Source organism: Globicephala melas, chromosome 3 (assembly GCF_963455315.2).
Source record: "Globicephala melas chromosome 3, mGloMel1.2, whole genome shotgun sequence".
In the NCBI taxonomy this organism is placed as follows: domain Eukaryota; kingdom Metazoa; phylum Chordata; class Mammalia; order Artiodactyla; family Delphinidae; genus Globicephala; species Globicephala melas.
The window spans coordinates 150,391,605-150,414,781 of record NC_083316.1 but is presented as its reverse complement, the minus strand read 5'-3'; the positions used below and the strand labels follow the sequence as shown (position 1 = coordinate 150,414,781).

The 23,177-nt window shown below is 42.8% G+C and overlaps 1 protein-coding gene across 50 annotated transcripts in view; it reads right to left on the bottom strand.

Moving 5' to 3' along the window:
* Positions 1-22,567, bottom strand: part of LOC132597126 (metabotropic glutamate receptor 7-like) — a 303,251-nt gene extending 280,684 nt beyond the window's left edge. For 23 of the 50 annotated variants that reach the window (XM_070045269.1, XM_070045229.1, XM_070045239.1 and 20 more), the window contains exons 1-4: positions 21,715-22,567; positions 12,345-12,426; positions 10,293-10,383; positions 7,809-7,870 (exon numbers count right to left, since the gene is read on the bottom strand). In XM_070045269.1, the coding sequence (XP_069901370.1) occupies positions 12,391-12,426; positions 21,715-22,530 (852 nt within the window). In that variant the 5' untranslated portion in view covers positions 22,531-22,567 and the 3' untranslated portion in view covers positions 7,809-7,870; positions 10,293-10,383; positions 12,345-12,390. Of the gene's footprint in view, positions 1-3,187; positions 3,231-7,808; positions 7,871-8,330; positions 8,380-10,292; positions 10,513-12,344; positions 12,427-21,714 lie in introns of all 50 variants that reach the window. The other 27 variants (XM_070045267.1, XM_070045237.1, XM_070045236.1 and 24 more) reach the window with 16 other exon arrangements.
* Positions 22,568-23,177: the final 610 nt, after the last annotated feature.

Sequence of the window (23,177 nt, the reverse complement as noted above, 5' to 3'; positions counted from 1 at the left end):
GGATGTTATACATCGATGAAAAATGGATGCCATAAAGTCACAAACTAAAAAGTATTAACAGCCAATAAAGATATGAAAATATGTTCAACCTTGCTATTATTAATCAAAGAAATACAAATAAAATAATTCAGGTGTCATATTTTACTGACTAGAATGACAAAGTTTTAAAAAACTTGATAATACTGGTATTGATATTGATAATACTGGTACTGATGAGTGTGTGTAAGAAACCACATTGGATGTTAAATTCTTGGTAGAAATAAAAAGCACGGTAACCTTTCTGGAAGACAATATGTCAGTATGTACCAGAACTGACAACCAGCCATTCAAGTTCTAGAAGTCCATTCTAAGGAAGTAAACAAATGCTCAAAGACATATGAACAAGGATGCTTGTCTCATTGTTTAGCAAAGCAAAACAGGAATAATCTAAATGTTGAACAGTAGGGACTGGTTAAATAAATAATAGAATGCTGTTCAACCATTAAAAATGATGCTGCAGATTTTTATTAGGTGATGAGTAATCATACATATACTACTAAATAAAAATGTTATAGAACTGTTTTGTAGTTTGATATAATAATTAAAGGTATTTTACACTTGCATTGTATTTATATGCACCCCGTCACAAAAAAGTTTCCAAAGATACCCTCAAAAATGTTACAGAGATGATTTATCAGAAATGGGATTTTGAGTTATTTTTCCTTTTTTCTTTAAATCCTTTCAATTTTGGAGCTTCTGCAATGAGCCTGTATTATTTTTACAATTAAAAATATTTTAATTTACAACAAAAGGATCTAAATTCCTCCAGTTTTCCATTTATTTTCCATCCTGGCTCAGGGTATTTGTGTAAAAAAAAAAAATCAGCTTATTTTCTCTTTTGTATCAATCTAAATTTACTTTTCATAAGTTAACTATTTTAGTCTGGCAAAAGTTTCACACAGGAAAATTGTTAAGGTCTGAGTATTCTATTACCTTTAAAAGCACTGGAAACTTTGAAATTATTTCTTTCAGAATTTTCATATAATACTGAAAGGCGGGGGGGAGGTAGCAAAATGAAGGGAAATAGATAGTAGTAGTCAACTTCAATTAAGAAAAAGCAACAAGAGGCAGTTTGTACTCTTTTGATACGGCAGAAGCCCCATGTGTCAACTCATGCTAAAAAATGGATATATACACACACATATATATGTTTGTGTGTATTATATGTATATGTGACACACACACATAATTAATCCACAGCCTTAGGCTAATCACTCATTGTGGCAGAAACAACGAGCTGTTGACTACACTTTAATCAGCTCCTCCAGCCTGTAGAGGCATCACTAGGACCAAGAGAGGAACAACATTCTCCATCTCCGCTTGCATCTGGGTATGGTTCTATCCCAAAGAATGTGACCAGAGGTGACCTGAAGAGTTTATGTCTGAAGGATAACGAGTTGATAATTGTAGCTTGCAGCTTCCTCTCTCCTTTCCGTTTTAGGACAAACGTAGAGCCACTTGATGAAGGTGGTGGGTCCCTGAATAACTGAGCAGAAAACTGACCCTCAGACCACCAAAGTCCATACTACACTCCTGAGTGAGTGAGAAATGAACTGTCCATGTGTTGCTCCACTGAGGTTTAAGGTTTATTATTTAGTGTTTAACTAACGCATGTTTTCTTTAAACCTCAGTTGCCTTCTCGGTAAAATAGTCTTTGAAAAGGATCCACTGTAAGTTTTTTCCATTGCTTATGTTTTTACCTTAGTTTTTAACTCTCAGAAACATTGCGCGCATTCTACCTTTTAAGTTAGTAAGTCTACTTTTTTTCCCACAAAGACGGGTTCTTCAAGTTATGGAGAAGTCATAGCAGACTGTTGCTTCAGTTTAAGATACGCATTCACATATGAGATGAGAAGGGTGAGGACCCAGAGAAACGCCTTTGACAGAGGGGAGTGAGAGCATACTGAAGAATGTTTAGTAATAAAGAATTCAGATGGGAGAAACGGATGGGTTACATCTAACAGATTTGCTCAAAGGAATTCTGGAAAGGCAAATATGTGAAAATGTATAGCAAAGACATGGAATGCCTTTTGGTCCCTAAATGGATTTCATTTCAAAGACGTGCATATTGCAAATACATGTACCATAACACTTCTCTGTCCACTTCTAGAATCTTCTAAAGCCTGACAGAACATCTGCAGAGAGAGGATGTCATTCCAAGATAATCGACTGCAAGTGACTAAATTAAGATAAAAATGTCCTTAACCTTGAACAGTTTTTTAAAGAGATTTTAGAAGAAAGGAGCCCTCCAGGGGGTTGTATAACTATATAATTGTACCCTTTCTAAAAGGCTATTTACAGATACATAATGTTTCCCCTCCATTCTTTAAAGTAAAATATAGGATAAAAAAAATAGTTTGGGGATAATATTTGTTTGGGACAGCAGGCACTGCTAATCAGTACCACTCTCTCCTTATTCCTTACTATCAGAGCCCTGGTTTAGGAGACCCCATTATCCTTAAGGCTAAGGTGGCCAGTTTAAAATCCGAGCTGATGAGATCTAAGTGCAAGTCTGCTGACCATCTGTGGTAAAAAATTTGCTCTCTGAGTTAGACACTGCCTTTTTTTCTTACTTAATTTCTTTTTTTTTTCCTTTTCTTTCTTCCTGCCCCAATTGTTGGAACACTATTGGAGATTCTGGGGTCACTTTGAAGCTATGTGGACGTGCTAGAGATGTGGAAGCTGGAAGAGCAAAGCAACCCAGTCCCCTGGTGATGCCCTTCAGCAGCTGGACTAACGCTAGAGGGACTATCTCCAAACTTCCTGCTACCCGTGGAAAGTAAGGTAAATCACTCATTCACTTTCTGTTACCTACTAACTGATCCAGAACTCTAACCTCAGGGTTCTAGAACCCTTCTCAGTATCCCATAGTCATACTCATGTTCCGGACTCCTGATCATCAGACTTGCTTATAGCAGATGTATGGGGAGGGCAGGCTCTTCTGGAAGCCCTCATACTTCCTCCCCTACCCCCACCACACACAAATAATGATCTTTATGTCCACTCATCCTTCTATCTACACTCAGAGGCCAGGGCCCCCAGGAAGGCTTCACTGACAACCCTTTACTCCTCTCTACATGCAGAAAGAGTAGAGGTGTGGGCTCTGGAATCAGACTTCCTAGACTTGAATTCTTAACCTGTTACTTACCAGTTTAGGACGTGGGCAAAGTAGTTACCTTCTCTGGACACCCCTGTAAAAGAGGAACACTAAGTAGCACCTATGTACCTTACTGAAAGGATTAAATGAGCAAACGCAGGTAAAATTCTTATAATTTTTTCTTGGGTCAATCAATTCTAGCTGCTATTGTTACCTTTGGCTAATTTAGGGCAGAGTGCCTTTGCCCTCCTTTGGTTCCCTGGGCCCGTCTCATTCACAACACACACAACCGCATACTGCAGAGTTTTGAAAGGTGGTTCTCAAAATGTGGTCCCTGGGCCAGCAATATCAGCCACACCTGGCAACTGGTTAGAACTCTGGCACTGAAGCCCAGCAATCTGTGTTTTAACAATATTCTCAGGCAAATCTGATGCACACTAAAGGTTGACGACAACTGAGAACATCTGTCTCAGACTCTCCTGGAGGCAGTCACCAAAAATAGAGTTACAGGACCTTACACCTTACCAGTTGGAGAAGGGGTCTAGTAATTGCCCTGGTTATCAGGCTTGTCATGATTTCTCAGCACATAAATGTTTGAGAATCACTGCCATTTTGAATGTGTGTTTCACTTGTCTGTGTTTCCAGTGGACTTTACTTCCTTGCAAGGAAGGTTTGTGAAGATTTGTTGCTGTTGTCTGCATTATTAGTTTTATTATGCTAATTCTAGAATCTCTGGTGCATAGTGCAATCTCAGGCAGGAAGTAGTGGCTCATTAAAACAGATGTCCCAAAAGTCTTAGTAGAACTTCAAGATTAATTCCTTCAGGAAGAGGTAAAATTGTCATTAGATGCAAATGATATGATACTATATATAGAAAACCCTAAAGACTCTACATGAAAACTACTACAACTGATAAACGAATTCAGCAAGGTAGCAGAACACAAGATTAACATACAGAAATTGGTTGCATTTCTTTATACCAACAATGAAATATCGGAAAGGGAATGTAAAAAAACAATGCCTTTTAAAATCACAACCCTCAAAATAAAATACTTAGGAATAAACCTCACCAAGAAGGCAAAAGACTTATACGCTGAGAACTGTAAGACGTTAATAAAGGAAAGTGAAGATGATTCAAAGAAATGGAAAGACATCTCATGTTCTTGGGTTGGAGGAATTAACATTGTTAAAATGCTCATACTACCCAAAGCAATCTACAGATTTAATGCGATCCCTATCAAATTATCCATGACATTTTTCACGCAATTAGAATAAATAATCCTAAAATTCATACAGAACCATAAAAGACCCAGAATTGCCAAAGCAATCCTGAAGAAAAAGAACAACGTTGGAGGCATAGCCACCCCAGACTCAGACAGTACTCCAAAGTCACAGTAATCAAAACAGCGTGGTATTGGCACAAAAACACACATATGGATCAATGCAACAGAATACAGAGCCCAGAAATAAACCCACACACCTCAGTTAATCTTTGACAATTAATCTTTGACAAAGGAGGCAAGAATATATAATGGGAAAGAGACAGTCTCTTCCGCAAGTGGTGTTGGTAAAGTTGGACAGCCTTATGTAAACCAGTGAAGTTAGAAAACATCCTTTCACCATACACGAAAATAAACGCAAAATGTCTTAAAGACTTAAACATAAGACATGACACCATAAAACTTCTAGAAGAGAACACAGGCAAAATATTCTCTGACATAAATCATACCAATGTTTTCTTAGGTCAGTCTCCCAAGACAATAGAAATAAAAATGAAAATAAACAAAGGGGACCGAATCAAACTTACACGCTTTTGCACAGCAAAGGAAACCATAAACAAAATGAAAAGACAACCTACAGAATGGGAGAAAATATTTGCAAATGATGCGACCAGCAAGGGCTTAATTTCCAAAATATACAAACAGCTCATACAACTTGATGACAATAAAAGCAAACAACCCAATCAAAAAAATAGGCAAAAGACTTAAAAAGACATTTCTCCAAAGAAGAAATACAGATGGCCAATAGGCACATGAAAAGATGCTCAACACTGCCAATTATTAAAGAAATGCAAATCAAAACTACCATGAGGTACCGCCTCACACCAGTCAGAATGGCCATCATTAAAAAGTCTACAAATAACATATGCTGGAGAGGGTGTGGAGAAAAGGGAACCCTCCTACAACACTGTTGGTGGGAATGTAAGTTGGTGCCGCCACTGTGGAAAACAGTATGGAGGTTCCTCAGAAAACTAAAAATAGACCTACCATATGATCCAGCAATCCCACTCCTGGGCGTATATCCAGACCAAACTAGAATTCAAAAAGACACATTCACCCTGATCTTCACAGCAGCAACATTCACAATAGCCAAGACATGGAAACAACCTAAATGTCCATCAACAGATGAATGGATAAAGACGATGGGGTACATATACACAATGAAATACTACTCAGCCATAAAAAACGAATGAAATAATGCCATTTGCAGCAGCAACATGGATGCAACTAGAGATTATCATACTAAGCAAAGTATGTCAGAAAGAGAAAGACAAATACCATGATACCACTTATATGTGGACTCTAAAATATGACACAAATGAACCTATCTATGAAACAGAAACAGAATCAGAGACATAGAGAATAGACTGGTGGCTGCCAAGGGGGAAGCAGGTGGGAGAGGGATGAACTGGGAGTTTGGGATTAGCAGATGCAAACTGGTATATATAGATTGGCTAAACAACAAGGTCCTACTACAGCACAGGGAACTATATTCAATATCCTGTCATAAACCATAATGGAAAAGAATATGAAAAGGAATGTATATACATATGTATAACAGAGTCACTTTGCTGTACAGCAGTAATTAACACAACGCTGTAAACCAAGTATACTTCAATAAAAAATAAGTTAATTAAATTTTTAAAAAGATTAATTCCTTCAGAAGAACAAGTACTACACATTCACAAAAAAAGCACCCTTTGAAAGTTTAAATTTTTGAATTTCTTTGCCACTTCCTTAGTTTTGATCATCTTGGACAATATATTTTTAATACTGACTTTTAAAAAGAATTGTGTTTCAGTGTTTGCTATCCTTAGAGAGACAGAAACAGATAAGTACAACTAAATACTTATTTTTCAAAAGTCTCAAAAGTATAAGGGAAATGAAAGTAATTATATCTTCAAATGATTTTGGGGTATGTTTCTAATTTCATACTTCTGATGCGATTAAAGATTAAAACTGTATTAAGACATTTGAGACATGCCGCATTGGTATTAAATGAATTTAATTTTGTATAAAGTGGCAGAAATATTTTCTTCAGCAAACATACCTGCAGATATAAAATCACAACCATAAATCTACAAAAAAGCAAGCTATTGAATGAAATCTGATTGGTTATTTCCCTGCAGTATGGATCTGCTAATAATTTAATTTACTACTTGCTAACAGAAGCCAAAATTTAAATATACATATATATGTGTGTGTGTATATATACATATCTCTTCAATTTTAAATCACTCATATATATGAACAAGTATACATACACATATATAACAATTGTTCATATATATATATGTATAAACAATTTAAATTAAAGAAAGTACATCTGGTGGCCTATTTTTTCCCCCAGATTTCTAAAGAACACCATATTCTATTCTAGGCAGTGGAATGTCAATCCACCTTAAGGGTTGTTCAATGAGCATATCTGAGAAACCACTGGTTTAGTCAATGATGTACTTATTGAGGGAGGCCCTAGTGCCACTGTCAAGAGCTTATCCACAGGAGAGATAAGAAGGTACTTGTTTGGTTTGTGAAAAGAAGGAGTAGTGAGGAATGGCAGGTAGCTGCAGGCTGATGACACGTGATGTCCGTATATATGTAGAACCAACACGCCCATAATTGCACCCGTTTTCCATACCCAAATCCAAAGCCTCTGTATCATTAATACCAGGCAAAAATGGTAAGATTCATGTGTGTTACTATCCCACGGCTTCAAGATGCCTCTAAACTCATATGAGTATGTCTTAGTTTTATCAGTGGAGGACAAACCAGGCTTCTATCACCAAGCCCCATTCCATAACAGGCAAACCAGTCCAAGACTTCTCTGAGTGCTGCAGGAGAGTCTATGGAAGGGGCGCTCACTCCACTGTGATGCCTAAAATGCCTTTGCACAGAGCAAACATTCAATACATGCTGAGTGAATGAATGAATGAACTGGTGTCATAAAACAGGCTTATTTCAGGGAAATTCCATTCAACAGGCTGGCATTCCTTCCTACCCATCTTAACTGTTAAGCTTGCCATCAGACAGAAATTTAATTATAAAATGTTAGAGCTGAGGAAATTTTAGAAACTATCTACTCTCCAGAGGTATACAACTTTAATTCAGTGGTAAAAATCACTAGGAGTGATTTAGGAGTCTATCAGACCTGAGTCCAAATTCCACATCTACCATAATTTTGTGAGCAAATAACTACTTCTGAGGCTCTGTTCCATGTATGCATTATGGGATATCATAATAATACATACATTAATTGTATGACTATCAGGGGATGAAATGACACAACCCATTTGCCATGGTCGGCTAAGTAATTTGCACCAAGTAAGCACTCAAGACATTAGCCACTATTAATAGCGGAGAGATGAAAACAAAACTCTGGGACTGATGCCTACCTTAGTGGCCCCAGTGGTCATAATGACTGTCTTCCATTCAGCCTGCTCTCTTCTCACTAAGACTAAGGAAGAGAAGATGAACAAATTAGGAATAACAATTTGAAAATGGTTTTATACTCCCTGAATGAATGGAATTATAATAAAATGATTCATGAGTTCTGCAGAAATATGATGAGACTTTAGATCTTTATGTTAGTTCTCTACAAAACCAATTGATGGCCCTAAGATGTACCTTCCCACCCAGCCCCATCCTTACCAGGATCAAACATCATTGTAAATGGAAAAGTCAACAACACATATCAACAAGCTAAGTTACAAGCCAGTGAAGTCTCGGAGCTTTGATAGAGAAAATTCAGATTTATCATGATATGTAAAAATAAGATGATATGAAGAACTCAATCTAAAAAATATTACCTGGAGATCTATAATCTCTACAATAGTGCTATAAAAAGTAAAGAGCTAGAAATCTATTTAGATGGTTTTCCTTATAAGAAATCACTTTCTGTATAACTTTTAATGTACTATTGATGAGAACAATTCAACAAAATTCAAATAAATATCTGCAGATGTCCTACAAGAAGAAAAGAACAGAGTTAGATGTGACAGGGGATAACCGGACTTCAGGATAAGTAAGACCCTATACTTGACCTCAATAAATTAACATGAAATACAGTGGATGAGTCATGTACAGAATGTCAGAATTCTAAAAGGCCAAGCTAAGTACCCAAAGGAACACGTGGGGACTCTTAAGAAGGAAATAAAATATTGGTTAGTTGATTACGAAAAGGCAGAAGGGAGTAGGTTCCCTTTGGCTGCTCTTTGAAGAGATCACTTCCTTTCCCACCTAGTCCTGAGGCTAGGGTGGCATGGGCAATAGAGGAATGTGGGGACTGAGAATCATTTCTACTCTCACCAGAGTGGCTGGAAGCAGATTTTCTTACCAGGATGTAGTAGTATGCTAATATTTAAGGGTTCTTGAGGTCAGAGAGAAGGGTTTGAATACTCCGGCTCCATCTCTTGCTGTGGGTCAAGTTTCTTACCTTTCCAACACCTCGGCGTCTTTATCGGAAAATTGGGGACGATGATAATGTCTCCCACCTGAGTGTGAGAACTACATGATATAGTGCATACGCAGGGCTAAATTTGGTGCCTGGCAAACAGAAAGTGCTCAGTACGGCAGGCGAGTGTAGTGACAATAAAGGCAAAGATGACGGGGTTAGTGCCGGTGTTGCCTCTGCCCCCAGAACAGGCTCTGACTGGGAGACAGTTAAAGCACCTTTGGGTTCATGGGGGTTTATATATAAGCAACGGTTGATCAATGTGAGCTGGTTGTCCAAATGATTATGTGCAATCTAAGAAAAAAATGGGCCTCGGATCTGCTCAGCTACTTAATAATATTAGCAGCGGTAGTAGTCAAAGAAGCTAAATTTTATTACGTGTTTATATGCCAAACAACGTGCTGAACGTTTTAAAAGGATTTACTCACTTATTACAACGAGGCTATACGCTAGGTCCTCATAATGTTATTCGTCTCTTTCAGATGTTGACTGAGCCTCAGACGGGTTACAAAAGCACCTAAGATCCCGTTGTCAGTACATGACGGAAATGAGTTCAAATCCAGCCTGTCTGACTTGTTCTTAATCACTAAGGTATGAAATTAAGCATGTTGCCCTTTGCCTGATTCTCCTTCTGAGGCCTGAATATTTCACTTAGCTCTCTGAGTGCAGAAGAGAGAAAATTCTCTCTCCTTGACCCAACTTGGCATCAATATCCAACTCCCCTTCTCAAAACGGGTTGCTTCAACGAGCAGCAATGAATGCCGGGTCGTGGACCAGTCACCTTGATGACTAAGAGTCAGACACTAGGGAAAGAAAATGCTCTGTGACAAACCTACCCTTGTACAGAAACAAGACAGAAATGGGGGGACAGGGCAGAAGATAATGGAATAAGGCATAGGAAAAATAGCACCTGGCATCGTGACAGTAATAGTAATAATAGTATTAGTAGTAGTAATAGTAATAATAATATACTTTACTATGCTCTAGGCATTGTATTAAGTGCTTGGTGTAAGTGACTTCATTTTAACATTGAAAACAAGTCTATGAGGATGAAATATTATTAACATCATTTTATAGGCAGGAGTATTGAGGTTCAGGTAATCAGGTAAATTGCCCAAGCTCATATGGTTAGCAAGTGGAAAGCAGAGATTTGAACCAGCACCTACACTCCTAACCATTATGCTATAACCATTATGCTGAAGACATAAGAATTCCAATGGTCTTTCCCCATAACCCACTCCTGCACTCCAGACTTAAATAGTCCAAGATCAAGAGAGAGCAAGCTTGGAGTTGCCACTCTTCAGTGAGTGTCAATCATTTCAAAACAGTGTGTTTGCTAACAAGATGCAGTTCCTGTGATAATCTTCTCAACCAGCTATCAAGAAACAGGAAGCAAAGATTCAAGTAACAGGATGTTCCTACTTACGAGGAAGGTGGGACAGCATAGTGGACACTGGGCTTAACTGTTCTGGAAAACGTGGTCCCAGTAGGCATACACGCTGGTACATTTTCCCCACCTACCAAATACAAAAGAAGTATTTCATTTCCATGTTGCTCTTCAAAGTTCCACCTCATTCGTGCCTGTCATTCATCCTCTGGCCTCTTCCTGTCTCCATTTCTGTACAGAAAGGTGCTGAGTCTCTGCTCTCGGATACAAAAAGGGTGTGTTAGGAGAGGGAGCCATGGTACCTCGATGTCTTTTTCTTTCATCTTAATTCTATTATGCCAACTCCACTGAACTTAATTAGAGTGAATACAGAATTACACAATTACCCTCTGTTCTATTCTTCAGATGTTATATTTTGATAAAATTTACGACATGCTGCTCTCCCCTTGAACACCAGATGAACACTAGAAATGGATGTGTGTTGACATAAAATCTGTTATAATTGCAATTAAAGTATAGCTTACATAATGTTAGTGTTAACATAAAATTATAGATGTGTAGAGACAACGTGGTCATGCATTTTTTAGTGTAAGTACATGCTTAGACCAATATCTGTTAGCGGAATGAAGATGGAAGAGAATTTTGGTTAAGCCACAAAGGCTGTTTAAGGACTTGCAGATAGCTAAGGGGAACTCAAAGACCAGTAAGATAATATTTCCCCTGCCATGTTTGCAATTGCAAAGTGAAGGGAAGATGTGAAAGTAAGTACCCCTATGGAAATTACAAGACAAGTACATTTTTTTCCTTGAGTACCTGGGTAAATGCTTAAATTCTAATGTATATCAGTGATGCAAATTTTCAACTGAGTTTGATAAATCATAAAATAATAATTATACATATATGTATATAAAACTGCATGGAACTAGGCAGTTCAGAATTACTTCTAATTAAAGAGGTACCCTATGACAACTAACTTAAACCTTACAAAATATGGTTCCAAGTACCCTATCAGAGTGAAAAGCAGGAGACTGAAAGGTTTATTGTAAATGTTTGTAGTCATGGTGTCTTAACTAAAACTACTGTGTCACAAATACTATTAAAATAATTGTGACATTTTATTCACTTTTACTGCAAACAACAAAAGAAACTATAGGTATTTTTTCATTTCAGGTAATTATTTTAGCTAACAGTTATTAAATGTTTTGAGAAGACAGAGTGCTAATTGCATTACTTCATTTTATCTTTAAAATAGCGCTTCCATGTAATTATTCTTAATATCTCCATGGTATTAAAGGGTATCTCTAGTTTAGACCTTTCTTCAGAACTGCAGACTTGTGTATCCAACTGTGTACTCAGCATCTCTACTTGGATGTCACGAAAACATCTCAAATCTTATACCTCCAAAACTGGTCTTTAATCCCCCAAACATGCTCTACCCCAAACTTTTTCCATCTTAGGTGACAGTAACCACACCTTTCCAGTTCCCCAGGCCCTAAATCTCGAATTCACCCTTGACCCCCTCTTCCTTTCCATTCTTGCATTCAATCTACCATGAAATGCTGTCACAACCTTCCCAATGTGCCACTTCTGAGAATTACCAGCCACTAGCAGCCTGGTGCAGGCCAACAACATAGACCTCGAGGATCCTGTAGTCGCCTCCTGAGATTCTCCCTGACTCCACTCTCTCCCCACATCCTCAAGACCACAGATAGAGTTATGCTTTTCAAACAAGAGACAGTTCATGCCACACCTCGGCTAAAATCCTGTCCCTGGCTGCCTACATTTAGAGTAAAAGACACAATGCATGTGATGGCCTCCCAGGACTTACCCAATCCATCCCGTCACATATCTGACCTCCAGCCCTCCTGCTGTCTCTTCCTCCCCACTGACTAAGTCAGCCAGGGTGGCCTCCTTGATATTCCTCCAAGCTGCCTGGCATATTTCTGCCTTAGAGTGTTGGGACTGGTTATTCTTGCTCCCAGGGAGTGGTCGCCCCATCATACATTCTGACAACTCCCTCACTTCAAGTCTTTGCTCAAATGTCAACTTATAAAATCCACCCTGACTACCCTATTTAAAATCAGAACCTACCTGTACACTCCTCCAGCACTCCCAACCCAAGCCTCTTCAGTGAGCTTCACATCCTTTTCCTTATCCCGTAGCGCCCATCAACCTGTGACAAAGCATAGAATTTATTTATAACATCCGTTTCCACACGAGAGTGTAAGGAGGGAGAAAGCATGCAAGAAGGAGCACGCAGGCAAAGGCTCTTGTCTAATTTATTCATTGATACGTCCAAGCATAGAGAACAGGAAGATGCTTGATAAATAGTCCTGAAAAAGATACAGATGAGGAAACTAGTAGTAAAGCTCAGAAAGTTTAAGTAACTTCCTCAAGGTTTTAGAGCTAGAAGAGGGTCACAGTAGAATTCACACTTGGGGATGTCTAACTTCAAATCTCTTAGCGGCTCCGGAGGCGCAGGCTCAGCAGCCATGGCTCACGGGCCCAGCCGCTCTGCGGCATGTGGGATCTTCCCGGACCGGGGCACGAACCCGTGTCCCCTGCATCGGCAGGCGGACTCTCAACCACTGCGCCACCAGGGAAGCCCCTCTCTGCTATCTTAAGTCCATGCAATTCAGGATTTGTTTTAATCAGTGCCATGGAAATTCTCACTCCACTGAATAGGATCACTAAAGTGTTCTCTGTCTAGATCTATATATATATTTTCCATTTAAACAAAGGAAACAGAAGAGGGGAATTCATCATGGGTTACTGCGGTAATTTTACAGCAATTTTAGCAATAATGACATTTAAGTAATAGTGATATTTAGTGATAGCATAATAATAATAAAATAATAGCTCTTAAATGTATTGAAGACGAATCGCATGCTAAACTCGGTGCTAAAATATTTCCATGTATATTTTGTGCAAAATCCTTATGAATATTCTATCAGATGAGCTTGATGTGTAACTCCACCAGGCATACTTCTCTTATTCCGCTTTCAAAGATAAGGAAATTGATGAGAAGTGTGGTAACCGTTTGATCAAGATGAGACTGGTAGTAAGTTGTGAGTATGAATTTAAATTCAGGTCTAACTCCAGAATTTGATTCTCAATCCATACATGAAAATTCTGATAATTCCTTTGATAAGAGTATGTTTTCTCCTGGAAAACATCCCCCATTATGTCTGCCTGTGCTCATACCTTCAGAACACAGTCAAGTTTAAAACATGATAAAAATGTTTAAATAGTGTGCTTTAATAAATGGAAATATCTTCATCTCAACGATAACACAAAAAGGCAGGCTGAGCCCTTTGAAGTGGCTCTCTTCCATCCAGAACAAGAGAAGGAATCAACAGCTGCAGAGTAAAGAAAGCATGAAACCCAGAGATGGAGGATTCTGTAAATGACCAATTACAAGACTATTAAGCCGCACTTTCATAGCAAGAGGCAAAATATTCCATTAAACTGAAAATTCTTCTACCCCTCACTCCAAGGCCCACACAAACATTAATGTTGCATTTATTAGGATGTATTTCCTGTGCTCTATCAACTTGACTTTCAGCAACTGTATTAATACAGTCCTTTCGCTTTGCACATATATCTGAATGATGGATTCCATTACTGGAGTTTTGTAGAAAGAGTGGAGGGAATGAAGTAAAGTTTGGGAAGAGCCATCATAATCCATAATGATGGGCACTGAATCAGGACAAGAAGAAACCTCTCTTCTCATTTATTTGAATGAAAAGCCTACTATATATTTATTGCCTCTGTACAAGGCCATGTGTTGAATAATGGAAAACAAGCATCTTTCATTTGGAGGTAGGATTTGTGTGCTCAAGTTTCGATGGGCCTGCAGAATTAATCTTGTTTTAGAAATGAAATAAAATGTAATTTCTTACTGTAAGTAGATGTGGTTAAGCAACTGGCAACGTTGATGTCTTTAAATCACTGCAGTTTCGGGGTAGGGAATCTATAATTATTTCAAGCACTTTTATTGGTGCAACAATTGAGCAGTGTACATAGTGGTCAACAACCTGGGCATTGTCAGACGACTCTAAGTTTGAATCTAGACTTTGCCACTCACCAGCTATGTGACTTTCAGCTATGAGAATCACTTTCTTCAGCTTTACAGTGTGGATTATTATATGCCCTTTGCAGAACTACTGTAAGAACTAAATGTATATGGGCACAGTGGCTCATAGTAAGGGCTCAAATTAGTACTGTGGTCACTACTAGTAGTATTGAAAAGAAATTAGAACTTCTATTCTCCTAAAGTGGGATATGTGTCCCTTTATCATTGTAATTTCATATCATTTTACTTTTGACCTTATAATTTAATAGCTTGATCCAAGAAACATTTAGCAGTAAATATAATTGAAAGAAGATTACTTGTCAAACATGAAATACTGTCGTATCAAGTATGCTGGCACAATACTCTTCTCAGATAATTAACCTGTAAAAATATGTTACTGTCTTCTTTTTAATTAAGCACATTGAACATATATATTTACTGTGCCAATTGGCGAAAGGTCCATTAATTAATCAGTCTAACTATATGTTGCATAAATGTCTTCTAAACATAATCGTATATGTATTTTATTTGTTGGGAAAATGTGTTTGAGATTGTTCTTTTCTGCCTATTTAAAGTCAAAGAGGGTGAGAAGTAGAGTTAGGCTTAATGTACTTTGTACTCCATTATGCCATGAAAATGCTTCTGTGCCCTGGAGACAACAACAAAAGATTTGCTTTAATGACAAGAATCAAGTATGTTCTAAAGCTTCCAGGTAGGAGGCGTATAGGTTGCAGTTTATATCAGAAGTCTTTGCTCTCTCTCTCAACTGCGTCTAGATGGGAAACACGTGGTCACAAATGCTTCAAGGTGATACAGTAAATGTTGGAAAGAGGGGGGTAGGAGGCAGAGTTTTGAATATCTCAAACCTGAGCTAGAAGGATTTTATTTAAAGAAAATAGCGGATATGATTTTTCACTTAAGGAATGCCAGTCAGCAAACCTGACATTAATGTAGGAAATTAGCTCTTTTAGCTATGATGCTTTCAAATGCACATGGCTGAAAACAAATTCAAAATAGTCAAAGGAAATTTAAAAACAAAAACCAAACAACAACAACCACCTCAACAAACAAGTACTAGAAATTCAGGGATGCAGCCATATTCAGATACAGTTGGATCTGGACGTTCCAGAGTATCAGCAGGGTTCCAGCTCTCTCTCCATCCCTCAGCGCTGCTTACCTCTGCAAGACTTTATTTTACAGAAAGTCTCTCCTTGTGCTGGATGGTCACTGGGAGTCCCAGAGTCATATCTCCCCAGCTTAGAAATTCCAGAGAGAAAAGACAATTCTTCCATTTTGCTCTGAGAGAAAAGTCCTGGGGAGCAGTCTGATAGACTTAGCCGACGTCAGATGCCTACCCATGAGCCAATCACCTGCTTTACTGGAGTTCAGTCCCTGGGCGACTCATCCCCGGGGCCCGTGAGGAGGCAGGATGGCATTATCTGGCAGTTCTCCAAGAAAAGCCTGCTGTTTTTTTGTAAGATGAAAGGGGAGAGGACATGGAAAATGAAACCTGTATCTGCTTCTGTAAAATCCACAGAATCTTACTCCCTGTCCTGTGTCGATGACCATGCAGTAAGCTGACCCAGGAGGTCCTTTTTCCCACAACAGTCTTTATATATATGACTAAGGAACACACTGGTAAAAGAATATGGGAGAAAGTCTGAGTATGACAAGTCAGCTAGACTGATATTAACTAACAAAGCTGTGTGAAAATATCCTTAAAAAGTTGCCCCCAACTCACTCAAAGTCCAAAGTTGGAGCTGGAAATACAATGTCATGGAGTTTGGATAAGAACAGGTTTTCTCCAAGCTGAACTATGACACAGAGATTAGCGACTTCGAGAAACTATACTTTTCCAAAGAAAAAACATCACATGAGAAAAATGAGGCCTAGAAAAATTAAATGACTTAAGGTAACATAGCTAATTAATGGCAGGACTGAGACTAGAGTATATACTTTGTGTAACTGGCTATGGTTTTTTTGTTTGTTTGTCTGTTTTGTTATCAGTTCAAAACGAGACAAACTTAAAGAAAGGAAACACAACCAAAACTCAGTGGTTGGAAAAGAGATGGATGTGAACGCCCACTTGTTTCTTACGTATAAAGTTACCCCTCGCAGTGTTTTGGAGGAGAAAACGCTGGCTCTTCCCAACGTTGGTTATATACACAAAGATTCCAAAGACAAGACAAGTGCTTTGCAAACAAAGTAACTAGAACCAGCTCAGGCTTCCCCGCGCCGGGTCCTACGTTCCACGGTCAGAACCACCAACTGTATCCCCCCGGGGAACAAGGTGATTCAGAAAAGCTGGCGTCTTCAGAGAAGGGAGAAAACTTAGCCGGGAACAGAGGAGAAAACTTGCTCAGCTTCTTGCTGGGGTCTGAAATGATCCCAACAGAGTCCTTAAACCCCTCAGGTTTCCCCAATCAAGCACCCTCGCCTCCAACCTGGGCCACCCCAGATCTGACTATCAGACGACAGAAGTCTGCGGACGCACGAAGAGCTGACCACCCCACGAGAGGAACCTACGCGCGGTCGCGCCCACTCACCCGCCGCTCCCCGGGAGACGGGAGACCAGCCCGGGGTCCCAGTCCCGGGCGTGGCTGACTCGCCCCTCTCCGGGCCAAGCTCCAGCTCACCTCGGCGCGGCCCGCCTGGGCGCCGCCATCTTGACCACGAAGGGGGCCTCGCGCCGGAGGCCCCTGAGCGGGCGCCCTGAGCGGAGCCTGAGCGCCGGGGAGCCCCAGGTCGGCGCCCTACGTCCCCCGCGCGCTCGCGCAGCGTCCACGCGCGACGAGAGTCCCTCACGCAATGCACGATCCAGGCTTCCGCGGACCCGGCGCCCCGCGCAGCCCGCACCGCGGCTCAGGCGACGCCGAGGGCGGCCCGGGCGGAAGAGCGGGCGGGGGGCACGCGCTCGGTAACCTGGCAACGCGGAGCAACCCGGCGTCTCTGGCGAACCCCAGCCTTCCACCGCGAGGAAGCACGGACCCCCGCACCCGCCGCCCAGCCCTCGCCGCCGCTCGGTCGCTCCGCCCGCTGCTGCCCGCTGGCTGTGGTCTTTTCAATCCATGATACAACGTCTATATGTAACGAATCTGTTAAACCCTAAATGTTTATGATATTCAAGTAATCCAGTATCTGAATTATTCTCGAAGATAAAACATCCAAAGACTTCTTAATTGTATGGGTATACATACATAAAATACACGTGGAGGTAACTTCAAATATAGTATGTGCCTGTCTCTATTCCTTCCCTCTCCGCTCTTTAAAAAATGCCCCTTTAAAAATTGCCCACTCACCATCTGTTAGGTAAATTTGCTGAAACACAGTAAATGTGGAGACAGAAATTGTTATAGAGACTATTCCAAATGGCACTGACACCTGTATTTATGAAATGTTTAAAAGGGTAAGTTAGAGTTGTTTTTTTAAAAAAAAAAAAAAAATCCCACTATAGTAACACCACATCATCCTAGGTGCCCAGTTCTATCCAATTACATAAGATGGAGAAAGAGAGAGAGAGAGAGAGAGAGGAGGAAGAGAAAGAAGGAAGAAAACCAAGTACTTATGTATAAAATGTTGCTGCCAAAGTTTGAGATTATACTCAAGCATCAATGAACAGAAGGAAAACACTTACAAATTTACAAATGTATTTCATTTATGGTATGAGGGACACAGGTTTAGATTTGCAACACGCTCCCACAAGGGTCAAATTGACCACTTTTTTCTATCTAGTTGCTCTTGAGAGAACAAAACAATTGAAACAGATGCCATTCAATTCCAAGTCTATAGCTTAGACCATGTCACTGCACATGAAATATTGTTCATTCAGAGTCACCACACAGCAAGAGTAATTTATACTCTCAGAGTGTTTGCTCTCAAGTCAATAGCAGAGAAGCCTTGAATAAAAACGTTCCCATTACTTTCCATTGTAATAGATCTTACTTATAGCCCATGAAACAGTGGTCAGAGGAGATTTATTCTTTGGCCACCATATTATATAATCTCTCCACTTTAAGCCATCCCCCACTCGGCGATTATTTTTTAAATATGTTACTCGTAGTCAATATTAATTTACATTTAATCTTTCTTAGCATTAGGAGAGTATTATTTTGTACAGGCTCCGAAACAAATCTCCCGAATTCCTCCCTGATGCTCCCTTCAGGCTGAAAATGCATTGCAGGGTGGTTGCAGTGACTTAATTCTAGTTGGCAGAGCCCTGGCCTCACACTAATTTCATTAGCCTCAAACTCCTGGATTTGAAAGATCCACTGAATATGATTCCTGTCCTCTGACATGTCACTTACTAACCAATTCAGTGTGCATACAGAGGAGAGAAAGGACTTGCTCAGCTCTGGCCCACCGGCAGGCAGATGAGAATTCCCAGTCAGAGACACTGTTTACATCTGAGTGGTCATTCTTGCCCGGGTCCTCATTTTCAGGAAGGAAGTTCAATCCAGGCTTTGCTGGCAGCTGCAGCATTTGTTACATCCATTACTAGCTCCTTGTTCCTTCCTGCCCCCCAGTGCTTAGCATCCCCCATTTCAGTCACTAAGTCTTCCTTCCCCCAGCCTAGAAGCTTACCTCACCATAACTTTTTATCTCAAATGATAGGTTTGACACATTCCCCACAGCAACCCACAGGGACTGGGGAAAAGAAAAATCTCTGGAGAGCTAAGAATTCAACCATTTAGAGGAGTTTCTTTTATCCAGGACAGTCTTCATTGAGCTGAACCCTGCAATCCCAGAGAAGATTCACCTACCCGTTCTTTTCCTCTTTCCCTAAAGTGACTGTGACTTTGAACAAGGGGTCTGTGTTCCACTATTCTCTCTATTCATTTTGCAGGTTTACAGAGGCTGGGAAACTGGGGACTGGACTTACATGCCAGGAGCTTCTAAGATCACACGCAAAAATAAGGCTACTGGAAGAGACTGTTGGAATCTATCTCTGTATATTTGAACATGGGCAGTGGTTAACCAGGATGCTCACACCAAGCTTATACCCAGCTTGCAGCACAAGCTACAAGTTGGTGCATCCCTCCTACTACCAGCCTCTTCTCAATAAATGCAGGTGAAAACTGGGGGCTCTTTTCCCTCAGCTGTTCAATCCAACATGAATAGCTGCAATTTGCAAATTAGAGGAAAATGACAGTGTTTTCTCTGAATGGTTTTGGCCCCAACGCACACTGCTAATGCTGGCATTCAGTTCCTTTCCTTCCCAGCCCAGGGAACGGGGGAACTAAGCATAAGGCAAGCGTTCTCTTTTCTTGCAAGTGCCTCAGATCCACACACCAGAGAAGGAATCAGCTCCCCCTGGAATCTTTTTCAGCAAACACAATCCTTCACCTAGTCTGCAAGCTCTCTCTTGACTTTAAGATTTCACTCTTTTTTCGACAGGCAGGCCCATCTGCAAGCTCCCAAGCTCCAAGTGAAGGCACCAAAATAATTTTTAAAATGTCAAACAGCAAATGTGCCTTCAACCCCCAGAGCTCCAGTAAAAATACTGTGAGTTGCCCCTGTGGTTCTCAGGTGACCTCTGGCCTCATCCTCCCTGCAGCGCTGCCCCCTGAGGTTCTCTAGTTTAAGCTCAGAGGTAAAGGAAGTGCTTCTGGGTTTTGCTTCCAACAACCCAGGCTCTTCCTGAAAGCATTACCTCAAAGTGAAGGCTGCCCAGAAGCACTTTTGGCCTTGCAAACATCTAGAGGTGGCATACTCAACAGGTGCTAGGGACGCTCAGAGGCTCAGAGGGGCCATACCAGGCTGCAGCTTTAGACAGGCACCCCTCCTTCTGGCACAAACACAAACTTCATACCCCTGGGTGCTGATGTAGTGACAGCTTGAATCTCACAAGGAGTCCCCTCCAGAAACCCAACATGCTTCAGGAAAGGCACTTGAGAGGGAGCCGACTTTTTAGCTACGGGGAGCATAAGGGTCAGCCAGAACATCTGGAGAAGGGACTAACTGAGCTTGGGTCCTACCAGGCAGGGAGAGAGCTGTGCATTAGGAAAGGATCACTTCAAGACAGAGATGAACAAAAAACTTGGAGATAGGGGTAGAGAAGGAAAAGAGAGGCAGAAATTGAAAGGGAGAACATAAAAACAGACAGACAAAAAAAAAAAAAAAAGCAGGGAGAAAGAGACACAAGGAGAGAGACACACAGGAAGAAAGACAGAGAAACAAGAGAACCCATAGTCACGCAGACCCTGAAACTCAATTTCTTCATCCAGAAGCCATCCATCTATACCCAGGGCGGCACAGGAGCCGTGGGGCCGAGGCTGCGGGAGCAGGCGGTGAGAGAGCACTGCAGCACCGCCCACCGCTCAGCGGGCCCGATCCGCCGTCCTCGCATCTTCCGCCGTCCTCGCATCTTCCGCCGTCCTCGCATCTTCCGCCGTCCTCGCATTCTTCCGCCGTTGCCCGCCTGCACCCGGAGCTAGAGGACCGCCCGGCCTTGCTCAGCGCACCCTACTGCCTCCCTCCAGGCGCCTTCTTGTCTGGCTCTGAGAATCGTCCTCAAAACCCAGGACTGGGGTTGGGGGCTGCGTTAGAGAGGTCGTGGGAAAGGATGGGCACAGGGTGGGTGCAGACAAAGCGACTGTGTTTCGCAGTTAGCATGAGCTCACCTCCGGGCTCTGAGCTGGCAGGAGTAGAAAGCTGATCGCCCGGCTCCTGCCAGTGGCCGGATCGCAAAGGCAGTTTAGACGGTGCAAACAACTGCCCAGAGCAAATCACCTGGGGGCACGTCTGCGGGTGGCTTCTCCCCGCTTGAGGACAGTCCCCACGCCTTCCGCCCCATGCCCTCGCAGAGACAGGTTACAGGTCGGGAAATCCAACCCGAGCGAAATGGGCAATTCACGTCCAAATGTAGGTGAAGACCTAGCCTTCGGTTTAAGAACTGCCTCCCTAAGCTCTTCTCGAAATTTTCCAAGGGAGCTGCAGCTTGTCGGGCGGCTTGGGGCAGGGAAGCTGGGGAGTTGAGAAATGCCTAGTTTCTAGGCGTCTTCTCATCTTTCATATTCCTTGCGCCTAAGTGGCTCTCACAGGAGCCCGGCACTTTTACAAGCCTGTTTTGGAACCATATTTCACTCGAATGCAAACCCATTTAAATCATCGCCTTGTTTTTCGGAGACTGTTTCTTGTCAATGGGGCCATAAATCCAGAATGTCAAGCCGGATGGACTGGAGCGCGGACAGGGGAGAGATGGAAGGGAAATGAATCAAGCAGGGAAAGTACCTCCTCGGGTGAGGTGGGAGGGATTCGGCAGGATCTCCAGGGTGGAAATGAGCGAAGGCTGACCAGACCCCGCACCCCTGGAGTCCAAGCCAGCCTTCAGGATAAAGAGCGCGGGGAGCTACGGCGCGCTCTGCCCCGGAGGGAGCGCCCCCCTACCTGGAAAAGCCTCAGGATGTTGGCTACCATGATGGAGACCGAACTCCCCGAAGCCCCAATCATTCCAACTACTTTCTCGGGCTTGACGAAAACCGGCGGCTCGCCGTTGGTGCAGCGCACTTCGGAGGTGTCCTTCTGGATGAGCGCCTGGACGAAAGTGAGCGACTGTTCGAGCGCATAAGTGTCCCTGGAACAAGTGTCCAGGATCCGCGCTCCCAGCCTCACGTTGGGCAGCAGGTTGGGATCGCTGTTGATCTGGTCCAGGGCGTAGAGCATCGCTTCCAGCCTGTGGATCCCGTTCTCCCTCTTGATGTCGCCGCAGGGCACTCCACTGGGACCCTTCGCGTGCACCGGGAACAGCCCCCCGAGGGTGACGTCCCCTTCGATCCGAATGGAGTGCGGGGCGTACATCTCCTGGCCGCGCGCCGCCGCCGCCAGCGCGCACAGAAGCACCTCCAGCACGCAGCAGGGAAACTTCATCAAAGTCAGGGCGCGGAGCAGCTTCCCCAGCTGGACCATGCTGCTCCCGCGGCTGCGGTGGTGGCGGCGGCACTCGAGGGGACGGTGGCGGGCTCGCCGGAGTCCTGGCCCCTTGGGGTGAGCTCCTCCGGGGAAGCTCAGGGTCTCCTGCGGGCGAGGAGGGTAGGGGCGCCCGGGAAAGGGCAGCCGGCGAGGGTGGGGGGTCCCGCGGCGCCTGCCATCTTGGGGCGCCGTGCGCTCTTGGGTTCCCCGGCCAGCGCGCCGCGCTCGAGCTCGCGCTCGGTGGCTTGCAGCTCGAGCTCTCCAACAGCCCAGCACTGGGGAGAGAGCGAGCATGGCTATCGCTTTAAATGCGCGTTCGGCTCCCTCTCCTCCTCCGCCCACTCCCTCCCACCCTCGCTCGCTCTCAGGCTCTCCCCACCCTTCCCAGCGCCCACCCTCCCCACGGTTTTGCATCATCACGCAGGGAGGGGCTGCGTGCTGAGGTAAGGGGGGAGGGAATAGGTGGGCGGCTGTGTGTGTGGGGGAGTACCTCCGATTGGGAGTTTCGAGGTCCCCAGGGAATCTGGGGATTGCAGGTCGCAGGCGAAGGCTGAGCTCCTGCTTCGGTCTCACTGTAGAAGCCGCTCGCTCGCCCGCCTGCACCCACACGCACATTCTAGGCACAGGGTGGCATCAGCCCCGGACAGGGCGGTTCTAGCTGGGGCTGACTGCTTCCAACCCTGAGGTCCGGAGCCGGGACTGTCAGCGCCGGGAGAATGCGAGGTAGTCGAAGGTGATGCCGCCAAGCATGAAGGGTAGTAGGGAGACCCCAGTCTGTACTGCTAATTCGTCTGTGCCAGTTTTTCCTAAGAAAAACACACATACACACAGGAGCCTGATTTATGACCTAAAGAACCTTTACGCAGAGACTTCTCCGGGGCCAGGCACTGGGCTAGCCTGTAGGGAAAGACGCCAACAAGAAATGCTGGGAATGGAAATGC